Source organism: Macaca thibetana, chromosome 1 (genome assembly GCF_024542745.1).
Source record: "Macaca thibetana thibetana isolate TM-01 chromosome 1, ASM2454274v1, whole genome shotgun sequence".
NCBI classification, from domain to species: domain Eukaryota; kingdom Metazoa; phylum Chordata; class Mammalia; order Primates; family Cercopithecidae; genus Macaca; species Macaca thibetana.
Window position 1 is genome coordinate 30,339,913 of NC_065578.1, and position 14,886 is coordinate 30,354,798.

Below are 14,886 nucleotides of genomic sequence, written 5' to 3' on the forward strand. Positions count from 1 at the left end.
AACGCCCCCCATTTACCCCTCCTCCCTGCACCTGCAACCACTGTTCTACTTTCTGTCTCGGAACCATATGGTATTTGTCTTTTTGTGACTGGAATATTTTACTTAGCATAATGTCCTTAAAGTTCATTTGCGTCGTAGCGTATGTCAGAATTTTCTTCCTTTTTAAGCCCAAATAATATTCTGCTCTGTATATTTATTTTTTGAAGCAGGATCTTGTGCTGTTGCCCAGGTTGGAGTGCAGTGGCACAATCATGTCTCACTGCAGCCTCAACTTCCCGGGCTCAAGTGATCCAGGAGTGTGCCACCACACCCAGCTAATTTAGTTTTTGTAGAGATGGGGTCTTGCTGTATTGCTCAGGCTGATCTTCAACTCCTGGCCTCAAGCAGTCTTCCCACCTTGGCCTCCCAAAGTGCGGGGATTACAGGCATGAGCCACCACATCCGGCCACATTTTATGTATATACCACGTTTTGCTTATCCATTTATTTGTGGTGAACACTTGGGCTGCTTCCATATTCTGGCTATTGTAAATAATGCTGCTGTGAACATGGATATATAAATATCTCTGAGACCCGACTCTTCTTTCTTTTTGGTATATACCCAGTAGTAGAATTACTGGATCATATATTCTGTTTTTAATATTTTGAGGAATCCCTCTATTTCCCATTGTACATTGCCATCAATAATGCACAAGGGTTCCAGTGTCTCTACATCCTTGCCAACACTTATTTTCTGGGTTTTGTGTTTTGGAGAGTAGCCATCCTAATGCGTGTAAAGTGACATCTCATTATCGTTTTTATTTGCATTTCCCTAATGATTAGTGATATTGAATATCTTTTCATGTGCTTATTGGCCATATGTTTATTTTCTTTGGAAAAATGGCTATTTAAGTTCTTTGCCTATTTTGCATAAGGTTGTTTATTTTTTTGTTGTTGATATGTAGGAATTTTTATATGTTCTGGATATCAATCCCATCAGAGATACATGGTTTGCAAATATTTTCTTCTAGTCTGTGGATTGTCTTTTTACTCTGTTGATAGTGTCCCTTTTTACCCCATCAGATTTAGATTTTTTAAAATAGTGGTAAAGAACATATAACATTTACCATCTTAACTATTTTTAAGTGTACGGTTCAGTAATGTTGAGTATATTCATGATAGTATTCATTGCACAAAAAAAATTTAATCTTGGTTAAGTTAAACTTACCTTTTTTCCCTCTTTGCTGATGCTTTTAGTGTCATATTCAAGAAATCATTGCCAAATCCAATGTCATGAAGCTTTTCCCTTATATTTTTTCTAAGAGTTTTGTAGCTTTAGCTCTTATGTTTAGGCCTTTGATCCATTTTGAGTTTATTTTTGTATGTATGTACAGAAACACTTTGCACGTAGATCTCTAGTTTTTAAAACACCATAGGTTGAAAAGACTGTGCTTTTCCCCACTGAATGGTCTTGGCACCCTGTTGAAAATCATTTGACCAAATAAGTGAGGATTTATTCTATCACTAGTCTATATGTCTGTCTTTGTGTCAGTACCACACTGTTTTGATTACTGTAGCTTTTTAGTACACTTTGAAGTTGGGAATTGTGGATCCTCCAGCTTTGTTCTTTTTCAAGATTGTTTAGGCTACTTGGGGTCCTTTGAAAGATTTCTTATGAATTTTAAGATAGATTTTTATATTTTTGCAAATTTTGATAGTGATTGCATTTAATCTGTAGATTGCTTTGGATAGTATGGACATTTCAACTGTACTAAATCTTCCAATCCATGAAAATTGGATATTTTTCTGTTGATTTATATCTTCTTTAATTTCAGCAACATTTTGTAATTTTCTGTATACATGTCTTTCATCTCCTTGGTTAAGTTTCTTCCTAAGTATTTTATTCTTTTTGATGCTACTACGTGAATTGTTTTCTTAATTTTTTTTCTGATTGCTCCTTGTTACTGTAAGAAACAACTGATTTTAGCATGTTGGTTTTGTATTCTGCAACTTTGCTAAATTCATTTATTCGTTCTAACAGGATTTTTTTGTGGAATTTTTAGGGTTTTCTACATAGAAGATCATGTCATCTGTAAACAGAGATAATTTTCTTGCAGATTTAGTTTTTTTTTTTTTTTTCTTTTGAGGCAGAGTCTTGCTGTATCGCCCAGGCTGGAGTACAGTCACATGATCGTGGCTCACTGCTGCCTTGATGTCCTGGGCTCAAGCCAGATCTAGATTTTTTTTTTTTTTTTTTTTTTTTGAGGCAGAGTCTCGCCCTGTCACCCAGGTTGGAGTGCAGTGGTGGGATCTTGGCTCACTGCAAGCTCTGCCTCCTGGATTCACACCATTCTCCTGCCTCAGCCTCCCACGTAGCTGGGACTACAGGCGCCCACCACCACACCCGGCTAATTTTTTTGTATTTTTAGTAGAGACGGGGTTTCACCGTGTTAGCCAGGATGATCTCAACCTCCTGACCTTGTGATCCGCCCACCTCAGCCTCCCAAAGTGCTAAGATTACAGATGTGAGCCACCGCGCCCGGCCCAGATCTAGATTTTTAACTGTGATTCTATTTGTATGTTCTAAGCATTATTCTTTCTCTTTTAACCTTTTAGAGGTTCCAAGCATTATTCTTTCTCTTTTAACCTTTTAGAGGTAAATGGTACTTGTTACATTCCTAAAGTGGTTATATGGATATCTCACTTCTGTGGGTGTTTGGTTGAGTTATTTTTGCTGAATATATTGAGTACAATTTTTTATTCCTTTGTTTCTAAAGCTGCTTTGAAATATGTATTTCAGTTCACCAAGCCAATTATTGAGGATCTGCTAGGTATGAGGCTCTTTACGACCTGCTTAGTCAATCTACTACCCAGCCCTCCATTGCCTTTCACTTAGTAGAGGAATTGTCTGATGAACAATGACAGTAATAATCATTATACATTATTATTTTGTAAAAGTATCTTTGGCTGGGCACGGTGGCTCATGCCTGTAATCCCAGCACTTTGGGAGGCCAAGGCAATGGATCACTTGAGGTCAGGAGTTTGAGACCAGCCTGACCAATGTGGCAAAACCCCGTCTCTACTAAAAATACAGAAATTAGCTAGGCGTGGTGGTGAGGGCCTGTAATCCTAGCTACTTGGGAGGCTGAGGCAGGAGAATTGCTTGAACCCAGGAGGCGGAGGTTGCAGTGAGCCGGGATTGCGCCACTGTACTCCAGCCTGGGCGACAGAGTGAGACTCCATCTCAAAAAAAAGTATCTTTGTGTATATGAACTTCTAACTCATGAGCCCTCTTTGTTTAAAAAGTTTCCTAGGGAGTTTAGAAGGGTATAATTTTCCTCTTGATGCCCACTATTTCTACCAAGATAGCATCTAGCATCATTGTCCTTTCACCTTATTGTTAATCCTGTCATTATCTTTTATGCCTCATATTTGTTTAGTACTTACAGTTTATAAAATACCTTCATTTTTTGTTTCTTTTTATCATTATACAATCCTATGAGATAGCCAGAACAGGTATTATTGTTGGCCATGTTGGCCACCATTTTACACATGAGTAAAATGGAGCTTCAGAGAAATTGACGTAACTCACCGGAAGTCACACAAATATAAGAGATAATGCTGTAAAAAGAACCATGTCTTCAGATTACTAACAATATTCTTTTCTGTGTATCACACTTCAGCCATTTATTTAACTCTTCAATTATTCATTTACTGAACAAATATGTATTATCTGCTTCATAGGTATCTAGCATTATGTTAGGTACTTGACATATCAGGATTCATCAGGTCAGTTTTTGGTGCATTTTTGTTTTGTTCCCAGCTACTGTTAGCAGCCATGTGATGTTATCTATTGATTTGTTTCTGTTCACAACTGTAAATCAAGATTCCAGCCCTCCTGACTGTTTCCTTTTACCTTCTAAATATTGGATTCCAGTAGGAGGTTGGTTTTCCTTACCAGTAAAATCTTCTGCCTGAGATAGCTTTTTTGGTGTGTAAGTGGCAGATTTGTACACTTGTTTCAGGGCTAGTCAGCTCTGGGAGCCAAATATGGAACTGAGTAGATTTGTGAAGGAACATGCCTTTAGCAGTCCATGATCCTGAGTTGGACAGTGGAGAGGAGGAATGCCTGGCATGTGGAAGAGCATATATAATAGTAACTCGTGAAGTTCAGTTAATGCATTTCTAACAGTCAAAAAAGTAACTCATGAAATAAAGATCATATAGTACCTACACTCAAGCAGCTAATCACATAAGGAGAAAGATAAGCAGCCAAGGGATGTGTGGTGGTAAAGGATAGAAACACATTCCAAGGAGGTTATTTGATCTTATGGACATCCAAGGACAGGAAATGCAGTGTAGTCAGGCCACCTAGGACTAGACTGGAAAGTCTCATTAGGTTCTCATCTCTGTTTCTTCACAAGTCTGTTTCATTGCCTCACTTTTTGTAGTCTGGTGGAAGACAATGCAAAGCCTCTAAGACAGAAAATGGTAGACCTGTTGAGGAACCACCAGAAATAGCCGAGGATAAGGAAAGGATGTCACCTTTTACAAATAATGCCTGGTACTTAATAGGAATACATGCACTAACTACCTGTGAATAGATAGACTTCATAATCTGTGCTCTCTGTCATTCCTTGGGTGTCTTCACTCAGTGAGACCTGCCCTCAGATTGCAGAGTCAATTAGGTATTGACTCCTGCTGCTGGCAGTGAGCGATAGTGAAGGGAGCAGGGGCAGGAGTAAGAATAGCACATCTTCCTAAACTTGAGCCTTCCCACCTGTTTTCATTAAAACGTACGTGTATTGAATGCCTTTTCCCAAAGTCCAGGATGCATTGGTTTAGTTGTGTGCATCTGGCATCATGAACAATTTTTGTCCCAGGGACTGAATGTTATAAGTAATTTTTCTTGGGCATAATTAGAATAAAAGGAAACTGTGTGTTGCAATTGGAAATGGGCTATGAAGTGGTTGGTAAAATAGAAATGGAGGTTTTGTAGTAAATCCCTGGATAATCTTCCGATGAACTTGTGGTCTGTGCTTTACTGGCGTCTTTCATTAATCATATGCCATCGTAGGTCTTTCTGTATCAGTGTTATGTTATGAGGAAGTATATGCCTTGGGGACCAAGCTGCCCACTGATTAACTTTAGATTTATTTGATTCAGAATATAATTTTCTTTTGATTTTACTATATGGTTTTCTGCTGTATCATATATAGAAGAACAAGAAATAGGAATGTCATTCTTTGGCTGCAGTGTTAGCTCTGTCCTGCTGTCCAGAGAACTTCTTGTGGTGCCTATACAGAGAAAGGTTGCCAGTCCTGAGCCCACTCAGGGACACGTTCTCTGCCTATTCAGATAGAGTAGAGAGCGTTGCCCAGTGTTGCCTACTCAGAAGCCTTCAGTGGTTCCCTTTCTTCTATGGCATAAAGTCTAAGTTCCTTTAAGACTCTTCACAGTCTGCCCAGCTTCCTAGCATTGTTTCCCACCAATTTCTTCCCACACACTATACTCCAGCTTCATTCATTAATAGAGCTTCTACTGTGTGCTAAGCTCTGTTCTGGCCACTGCAGGTAAAGTACTGAGCAAAACAGGTAAAATCCCTATCTTCATGGCACTTAGATTCTAATGGATGGAGTCGACTGATACAGATAATAAACTGGTAAGCAAATACAAAATAGTAAAAATAATGTATCAAGTAGTGATAAGTGCTATAGAGAAAAATTAATTTGATTATGGGAGATAGGGAGTCCTAGAATGAGGATGTGGGGAGCAGGTGACTTTCATTTTCGATAGGATGGTAAGGCCAGGCCTTTCTTTCTTTTTTTTTTTTCTTTTTTCCTTTGAGATGGAGTTTTGCTCTTGTTGCCCAGGCTGGAGTGCAATTAATGGTGCGATCTCGGCTCACCGCAACCTCTGCCTCCTGGGTTCAAGTGATTCTCCTGCCTCAGCCTCCCGAGTAGCTGGGATTACAGGCATGCGCCACTGTGCCCAGCTAATTTTGTATTTTTAGTAGAGACAGGGTTTCTCCATGTTGTTCAGGCTGGTCTTGAACTCCCGACCTCAGGTGATCCACCTGCCTCGGCCTCCCAAAGTGCTGGGATTACAGGCGTGAGCCACTGTGCCCGGCCTAGGCCAGGTCTTTCTCGTGTTGTTTGAGTGGATATCAGAAGGAAGTGAGGACACAGGCTATTCAGGTAAGTGGAGAGAGAGCATTTCAGCAAATGTAACAGCTGATGTTGGGAAAGAGTATGGCATGATTAAGGAACATTAAGGATGCCAGTGTGGCTACAGTGTAATGAATGAAAAGAGAGTGGTAGGAGAGGAAGTTAGATCAGAAGGAACCCAGGTCATTGGGGTCTTATAGGTGATTGAGAGGATTTCATCTTTCACTTGAGTGAGATGGATATTATTAGAGGTTTTGAGCAGAGGAATGACATGATCTGACTTCTTTTTAAGAGAATTATTCTGGCTGCTGTGTGGAAACTTAGATGCTCAGAAAGCAAGAGTAGAAGCAGTGAGTTGATAGATAATAATCCAGGTGAGAGATGATGGTGACTTGGACTAGAATGACAGTGGTAAAAATTATGAGAAAGGAGTTGAAGTGTGTATATATTTTGAAGATACAAGAGCAAGTGAGGATGGCATCAAAATTTTTGGACTGAGTAACTGGAAGATTTGAGTTAAGAGAAGAAATGCAGACGTAAGTGTCGGAGTAGGGAGCAGTCAGGAGTTTAGTTTGAGTTGCTATCTACACAGATGGAAAGAAAGCTGGGAGAGTCTAGGTTTGGGAGGGGGCGGGGCATAGAAATTGAGATGCCTATCAGATATTCAAGTAGACCGTAGAGTAGACAATGGATATATAGTTTGGAGTTCAAGGGAGAGGCCCAGGTAAGATATATAAATTTGGGAGTCATCTACATATAGATGGTATTTATGGTCATGAGATCACCTGCATAGTAAATATAGGGAAGAGAAGGGATTAAAGGACCGAGCCCCAGAGGGCTCAACACTTAGAGGTTATTGAGATGAGGATGAACTAGCAAAGAACTAGCAAAGAAGACTGGAAAGGAATAGCCAAGGAAGTTTGTAGAAAAGTAAGAGAGTGTGGTAGAAATAACATGAGGAATGTGTTCTAGGTAAGATGGTCTATATCCATCTTGACTGACCAAGTAAATAAGACCCAATAATTGACCACTAGATTTAGCCACGTGGAGGTTATTGGTCATTTTGTTTGTTTGTTTGTTTTTGTAGAGACAGGGTCTCACTATGTTTTCCAGGCTGGTCTCAAACTCCTGGGCTCAAGAGATGCACATGCCTTTAGAAAATTAAGTACTGGCTGGGTGTGATGGCTCATGCCTGTAATCCCAGCACTTTGGGAGGCTGAGGCAGGTGGATCACTTGAGGTCAGGAGTTTGAGACCAGCCTGGCTAACATGGTGAAACCCCAACTGTATTTAAAAAAAAAAAAAAAAAAAAAATACAAACTTAGCCGGGTGTGGTGGCATGCACCTATAGTCGGAGCTACTTGGGACGACAAGTGATTCAAGGAGAATTGCCTGAACCCAGGAGCCAGATGCTGCAGTGAGCCGAGATGACACTACTGCACTCCAGCCTGAGTGACAAAGCAAGACTCCATCCTAAAAATAAGTAAATAAATAAAATAGAAAATTAAGTACTCAGTAAATGTTCACTGCTATATTCTTTTTTTAGTTTTTGCTTTTATTTTTGTTTTTCTCTCACACTGAGCTGCTGCTATCCTGTTTTAGAAATATAGTGAAAATGGGTAGATTAGCTGCCCTAGCAAGGGATATATGCTTTTCCTAGAGAGCAGTCTTTGAGATGTTTGAGCAGTGGCTTCTTCCCAGTGACCCTCTTGACCTGCAACATGGGCTCATACCCCTATGCCATTTAAAAATTTTTTTATTTTTAATTTTCTATTTCCATCTGATACTTGAATCCATGTCATTTTTTTACCCATTGTCTTCTGTTTCCCTTCTCACGTGAATGAAGTTGAGAGAGCAGAAGCTTGGTTCATCTTCTGGCTCTGTGTTCCACCACCCCAACTCCCAACTTTGCTTTTGAACTATAACTTTTTGGTTTTTTTTTTTTTTTTTTTTTTTGAGACGGAGTTTCGATCTTGTTGCCCAGGCTGGAGTGCAATGGCACAATCTCAGCTCACCCCAACCTCTGCCTCCTGGGTTCAAGCGATTCTCCTGCCTCAGCCTCCCAAGTAGCTGGGATTACAGGCATGCGCCACCACACCCGGCTAATTTTGTTTTTGTGTGTGTGTGTGTTTTGTTTTTTGTTTTGAGACAGAGTTTCGCTCTTCTTGCCCAGGCTGGAGTGCAGTGGCGTGATCTCGGCTCACTGCAGCCTCCGCCTCCGAGGCTCAAGCGATTCTCCTGCTTCAGCCTCCCGAGTAGCTGGGATTACAGGCATGCGCCACCACACCCAGCTAATTTTGTATTTTTAGTAGAGACAGGGTTTCTCTATGTTGGTCAGGCTGGTCTCGACCTCCTGACCTCAGGTGATCCACCCACCTTGGCCTCCCAAAGTGGTGGGATTACAGGCATGAGCCATGGCAACCAGCCGAATTATAACTTCAGATGTGATTGTTCTTTTGTTCTGTAGCTCAAGGCTAGACACACAGGGAGAATGACACCATTTGCTGGAGGATTGGATTGTCTTTGTTCAGGCTGCAAACCAGCTTTTGCATCAAAGTTGAGGTCTAGAGAAGGCCATCTCCTTGAGCCCTTCGTGCTAGCTAGAGTACATGTTCCAGCATGCCAGGACTCTGTAGTGATTTGTTTTTATCTTCCCTCCTCCTGAGCCTTCCTCGTTGAGAAAGAACAAAGTGGAAATAGTGCCAAACTCTTGTGTTAGAAAGTATAGTGGTTTTGCCGCTTTAACCTTGGTCGACTCACTTTACATTTCTGAGTTGCAGTTTTTCCATCTGTAAAATGGGAATAATAACTCATGAATTTTGACTCTACAGACTATTAGTGTAAGATAAGCATGCAAAAAGCTTGATAAACTAAAGCACTGTTTAGGTGTAAGGCAATATTATTACTCTCCTCACTTCTTTATCCAGACTGGACCAGGCTTGCAGGGAACTGGTGCCAGACTCTGTATTTTCATTTTTACTTTCCCAGTATCTTCCCCTATGTAAGGGGCAGAACCCAGTGAGGCTCCTGACCCCATAATATCCAAGACCATGGACTTCCATGGTCTTGTCATCCAGGAAGGTTCAGCAACATAGCTAAACTTGATTTGCCAACTCTCAGCTCCCCCGAGCCATGGTTGGTTATAGCTTGGTAATGTGGGTCTGAGAAGCTTTGTTCCCTTCTCTCTACTCCATTGGAGATGCCAAGGAAGAATTGTTATTTCATCTCCTCTTAAAACATTGACTTATCTCCTGTAGATGCTTGGCCAGGCTGTCAGAACATCCTGGGAGTTAATGAGAGAAAAATACATATAGCTCCCACTAAGTGACTGTAATGTGTCAGGCACTATAGTTAGTGCTTATCTTGTTTAAACCTGATAGCATCCTTTGAAATAGGTACTTACTATTTCCAGTTTACTGAAAAGAAAACTGAGGTTCAAAAAAGTTAAATCTCTTGTTCTAGGTCACATAGTGAGTTAAGTTGCAGAGCTAGAATTTGAACTTAATTCTATCTTATTCCAAAATTTGTTGTTCTAATGACCATACCATGAGGCCTCCTGTTGCTATACAGAAAGAGGGGCCACGTACTACATAGGAAAACTCAGGAGATTTCCATTCATATGATCTACATGAAGATCCCAACTGTACCTATGTGATCTGGGACAAGCGGCTTTCAACTTTTCCAAGCCTTAGATACTATCTCATTAACTTGTCACCATAGGTGGTTTTTTTTTTTTTTTTTTTTTTTGCTTGTTTGTTTGTTTGTTTTTTTTGGCAGGGGGTTATTTATTTATTTGAGGCAGGGTCTTGCTCAGTTGCCCAAGCTGGAGTGCAGTGGTGGGATTATGGCTCACTGCAACTTCCAGCTCTCGGGCTCAAGCGATCCTCCCACCTCAGCTTCCTGAGTAGCTGGGACTACAGGCTTGCGGGACCACACCCAGCCAATTTTTGTATTTTTAGTAGAGACAGGGTTTCACCATGTTGGCCAGGATCGTCTCAATCTCCTGACCTCATGATCCACCTGCCTTGGCCTCCCAAAGTGCTGGGATTACAGGCATGAGCCACCGCGCCTGGCCAATAGATGTTATTCTTATCTCCAATTTACATTTGAAGGGAACAGGCCTCAGTGAGTTGAGATGACTTGCCCACGGATGCAGAATAGTAAATGGCAGAGCCAGAACTCAGGTCCAGGTCTGTCTGACATCTGCTTCAGTGTTCTTTCCACCATTCTTCACAGCCAGCTCCTAAGACCTGGTGTATCATTCAGCTAGATTTATAGCTCTGAGTGTGCTGGTTGGAAGCTGGCATCCTTTTCTGCTCTTTCTCCTCCCACACTTTCTCCCTCTTCTTAGAAACCTTACGGAGGCAATATAGGTATTTGAAATTCAAAGAAGAGATTTATGCTGTGCTTAAAATCTGCTCATGCTGCCCCATTAGACACCTGGGAATCTGCCTCTCGTCCTTTGTATGGGTTTGTACTGTTACTTTGGTAGCATGGTGTGGTGGGTATAGTTTTGGGAAAGTTCTTTCTCAGCTCTTTTCTTTATGAATATAATCTTGCGAGGTGGCTATAAAGTTAGAGATGATGAATATTCAAGGATAGAAAGTACAGGCTTATTATTTGATGGCAGTTATTTCCCCTGGCACCAGGATCTAATAGAAACCAGAATAGGAGTAAGGAGTTCTAAATCTTTTACTCCTATTCTTTGACCTTGGATATGTGAGTCACTGTTTCTAGATAGACTGGCTAGTCTTTAGGGACCCCTTTCAGCTTTAATATCCTGCACTTTAAAAAATAAAAGTAATAGGATGCTTGTTTTAAAAAAAATCAAATTGGACAGAAGTATTTGAAGGAAATAGTGAAAGACCCATATCCTTTCCCCCATTCAATTCATTCCCAACGTGTAACTCTTATTACCAGTTTGATGTATCCTTTTCAGTGTTCTCTGTGTACACTAAATATACACAAGTATGTGTAACATACACACTTTATATCATATGCATGTATATATAAATACACATGTATGTGTTAGACACACTGGAACCTACAATACATATTATGTCTTGGTTCTTTTACTTAACATGTTTTAGCTATTTTTTTCTTGTTGGTACTTAAAGATTTACTTTATTGTTTTCAATGTCTTATACTTTATTAAGTGTTGGCTGGGCATGGTATCTCACACCTGTAATCCCAGCACTTTGGGAGGCCAAGGTGGGCAGATTGCTTGAGTTTAGGAGTTTGAGGCCAGCCTGGGCAACATAGAGAAACCCCATCTCCATAAAAATTAGCAGGGTGTGGTGATGCACACCTGTGGTCCCTCCCAGCTACTTGGGAGGCTGAGGTGGGAGGATTGCTTGAGCCCAAGAGATTGAGGTTGCAGTGAGCTGTGATTGTGCCACTTCACTGCACTCCAGCCTGGGCAACAGAGCGAGACTGTCTAAAAGAAAATCAAGTGTTCCCCTATTGATTATGTGCTATAATTTTTCCTTTTTTAGAGATGAGATCTCACTATGTTAGCCAGGTTGATCTTGAACTCCTGGCCTCAAGCATTCCTCCCACCTCGGCCTCCCAAAGTGCTAGGATTGCAGGTGTGAGCCATTGCACCTAATTATGTGCTATGATTGTTTAAAGCAAATATACACTACAATGTTGATTTTTAAAATTTTCTTTTCAGGAGAAGAAGAAAAAGAAACATAGAGATAGGAAGTCATCTGACTCTGACAGCTCAGACTCTGAGAGTGATACAGGCAAGAGGGCAAGGCACACATCAAAAGACAGCAAGGCAGCAAAGAAGAAGAAAAAGAAGAAGAAGCACAAGAAGAAGCACAAGGAGTGAGAGCAGAAAGAGTGTAGGGGGTGGTTGAGAGTAAGGAACCAGGAGCCTTGTTCCTTGAGACTCCTGGAAAGACTCAATAGTGAGAATATAGCCTCCCACCCCATTAACTTTGCTTCCATGGGAGATGGCTTCCCCTCATGCAACAGGCAGGTTTGGGAGTTAGAGGTCAAAAGCAGCTGCCTGAATGAGTTGTTGTTTCCTTGTCACTCCTGGTCCCTTTGCAAGTGAACCCTGCAGCTCACCCATTCATTTGCCCAACTTCTTCATTCAGCAGGAGGTCCTATTACCCTCTCCAGCTGCCACTGCCAGAGCTGGATTCCTGTAAAGGAGTCCAGGCTAGAGCCACAGAGACTGTTGTGGAGGTGAGTTCGACTGTAGTTAGAGAAGAGTGATTGGACCCTTCCTATTGGTCTGTCCTGGGCCGATTGGTGGGTGATCTCTCCTGCATCCAACATGGGAGCAGAGAGAGACTGGCAGCAGGAGGGGGAACATGGTGAGAAGTGGTGCTCACTTTTCCCATTCCTCCTAACATAGTTCTATGCTAGAAATGGCACCCAGCGGCCACAGCTAGAAAAGTCTGCAGTGTGACTTAACTTGTGTATTGCATTCCAGCAGATGACTGAACCAGACAGCGAAGCCAAGATCATTGTTCTACTTTGTATTTACTACTGTGTGAATCAGTTGATTCTACTTCAGGTCCTTGCTTAAATTCCTGTCACTAAATGGAAATGTGTTTGGTTTTAAGCTTACCGAAAGTTATTTTTCCTATAATCCTTCTTCCTGGGTAACTTACAGACTTAAAGTCACTGAGCCTGCATTAGCTGACAAAAACATTTAATATGTTACCTTAGACCTTGGAGAGATGCCCAGCAGAGGTACAGAGCCAAAGGCACTAGCAGATCACAGCCTTCTTGGGAGATCACTTATAAGCCTCCCTTTTGTAATGATCAGATGCCCTCTTCCCTCAGAGTTGATTAGAGAAGCAGTAAGAATTTGTAGTCGTGAGTACTAGCCTGGTGCAGAGTTCAGCATTCCTCTTGGCCAGTGGTCATTTTCTCCCACCACCATGGTACAAGCCTGGGTTCTGTGCCCTGAAACTGAATTCTGGAAAGGGAGAGACTACAGCGTTTCACAGAGAACAGCCAGACCCAGGAGCTTTCAGTGTAGGATGGGCCTGAAGTGACAGTTCAGTAGCCAAACCTGGGGAAGCCCCATCACTGACTGAACTAGGTCATTTGACCATGTTGAGGGGGGCAGTGTAAAGGCAAAGTGTAGGTACAGCTGTTTTATTATTGAATGTGTAAGGTGATCAGCTGATTAACAGGCTCCAAGATTGTCCATTTCAGTCTCCCATCCAGTGCTTCTTCCTGAGTAACCTTCAGGCAGTTATTTCTGCCCACTGTCTGACACACAGGATAAACCAAGACTCTCAGAGTTACGTTACCAAAGGCAAAAAGGCAACCAGGTGGTCTTGGCTCTGCTTTATTGACCTCAGAGCACCCTGTGAGTGCAGTTAAAAAAAAAAAACACACACACATACACAATGGGAACTGGATCCCGGCCAGTGGCACCTGACCTCAGAAGAATTCGTGGATTTGTACAAAATGCAGAGGAAGAAATGAGGCAATGTGGTGCTGAGTCGAGGGGTAGCCGATTGGCAGAGTAGTCAGCAACAGTGCAGTCGGGTCATGCCTCTTTCTCATAAGTGCGAGTGCAAACTGCAGTGCCGTGGGTGAGTGTCTGGAAGGAAAGACAGAGTGAGATGGGGGGTGGAGCCAGGAAGGCCATTGCCAGCATTCTACCCTCCCTTCCTCCTGATAATTGTCACTTGAGTACCTACTATGTGCCGGTTGTACGTGTGTGTGTGTGTGTGTGTGTGTGTATAAATTTTTTTTCTGATAATGTACAGCAAATCCTTAAGACAGGCATTGTAATTGTTATTTTAGAGACGAAAAAACGAGCCTTTAGAGAGGAAGTAATTTGGTCAAGATCCTGAGTGTTTCTCCTTCCCTTATACCATTTGGCTTCCTTCATCCTTAGTGTCTAAGATGGTGCCTGGCTTATAGTCGACAAATAGGAAAAATATCCAGAGACTCAGGAAAGGACCGTATTTGGCTACCAACTCCAATCCTTCCCTAACTTAGAGTAGTGCCAGGGCCAGAGCCCTGTACCTCCCACTGTCCAGTCTGGCATCATAGAGCCAGACCCATGGCCTCACCATAGTTCAGTTGCCCCCTGAGAATTTGGTCCTGCATATCACATCCCCACCAAAACTAGGCACCTCATTCCAAACTTCAAGGGGACCCCTGTCCCACGTGAGTGCAAGAATGCAGTTAAGAGGTTATGCTGACCCAAGAAGGTGTGCAGTGAAGATGCCTAGGTGAAAAACCTGAGGCCCTGCAGTTAGGCAGAATCTACAGTTGGCTGTTCTCCCTGGGTCTGGGGGGAATTCAGTCAAGGCTTGAACAGATCTGCCAGCCTGGCTGTGGTACTTCCTACCCAGGCAGTAGTGAAGTAGTTGCAGTAGGCCAGACATAGAAAGCATGAAAATGGGGTAGGACTAGAATGGGGAAGAAAGGACTGTACTGTCATTCAGTTTCCCCACCAGTCACGAGCCTGTCCCTGCAAGTGACAATGCAGTCCTAGGGAGGAGAGGAAAGGGAATGCTGAGATAGGCAATGGGAGCCCCTCCTAGAGGGCCTGGGATCAGGTTTGGCCCTGTTTTCTACTTCTTCCTGAGGCGAGTCAAGGTAGAAACACAGGAAGAGCAAACAAAGGACATGGAGCACCTGCTGTGTTCCTCAATTAGTGATGCTTTGTGCTGTGCATACACTGTCTCTTACAGGCTTCCAGCAGCCCTACAAGGTTGGTATTATACCCATTTTACAGTTGCACTTGGAGAAGGT

General features: G+C 42.2%; 3 protein-coding genes across 22 annotated transcripts in view; 1 reads left to right on the forward strand and 2 right to left on the reverse strand.

Moving 5' to 3' along the window:
* ZCCHC17 (zinc finger CCHC-type containing 17) overlaps nt 1–12,724 on the forward strand; it is a 1,254,002-nt gene extending 1,241,278 nt beyond the window's left edge. For all 17 annotated transcript variants that reach the window (XM_050796123.1, XM_050796213.1, XM_050796133.1 and 14 more), the window contains one exon: nt 11,819–12,724. In XM_050796123.1, the coding sequence (XP_050652080.1) occupies nt 11,819–11,980 (162 nt within the window). In that variant the 3' untranslated portion in view covers nt 11,981–12,724. The remainder of the gene's footprint in view (nt 1–11,818) is intronic.
* SNRNP40 (small nuclear ribonucleoprotein U5 subunit 40) overlaps nt 1–14,886 on the reverse strand; it is a 202,650-nt gene that overhangs the window by 94,778 nt on the left and 92,986 nt on the right. The window lies entirely within an intron of this gene.
* Nucleotides 13,447–14,886, reverse strand: part of FABP3 (fatty acid binding protein 3) — a 263,378-nt gene continuing 261,938 nt past the window's right edge. For all 4 annotated transcript variants that reach the window (XM_050796691.1, XM_050796682.1, XM_050796672.1 and 1 more), the window contains one exon: nt 13,447–13,720. In XM_050796691.1, coding sequence (XP_050652648.1) covers nt 13,667–13,720 — 54 coding nt within the window. In that variant the 3' untranslated portion in view covers nt 13,447–13,666. The remainder of the gene's footprint in view (nt 13,721–14,886) is intronic.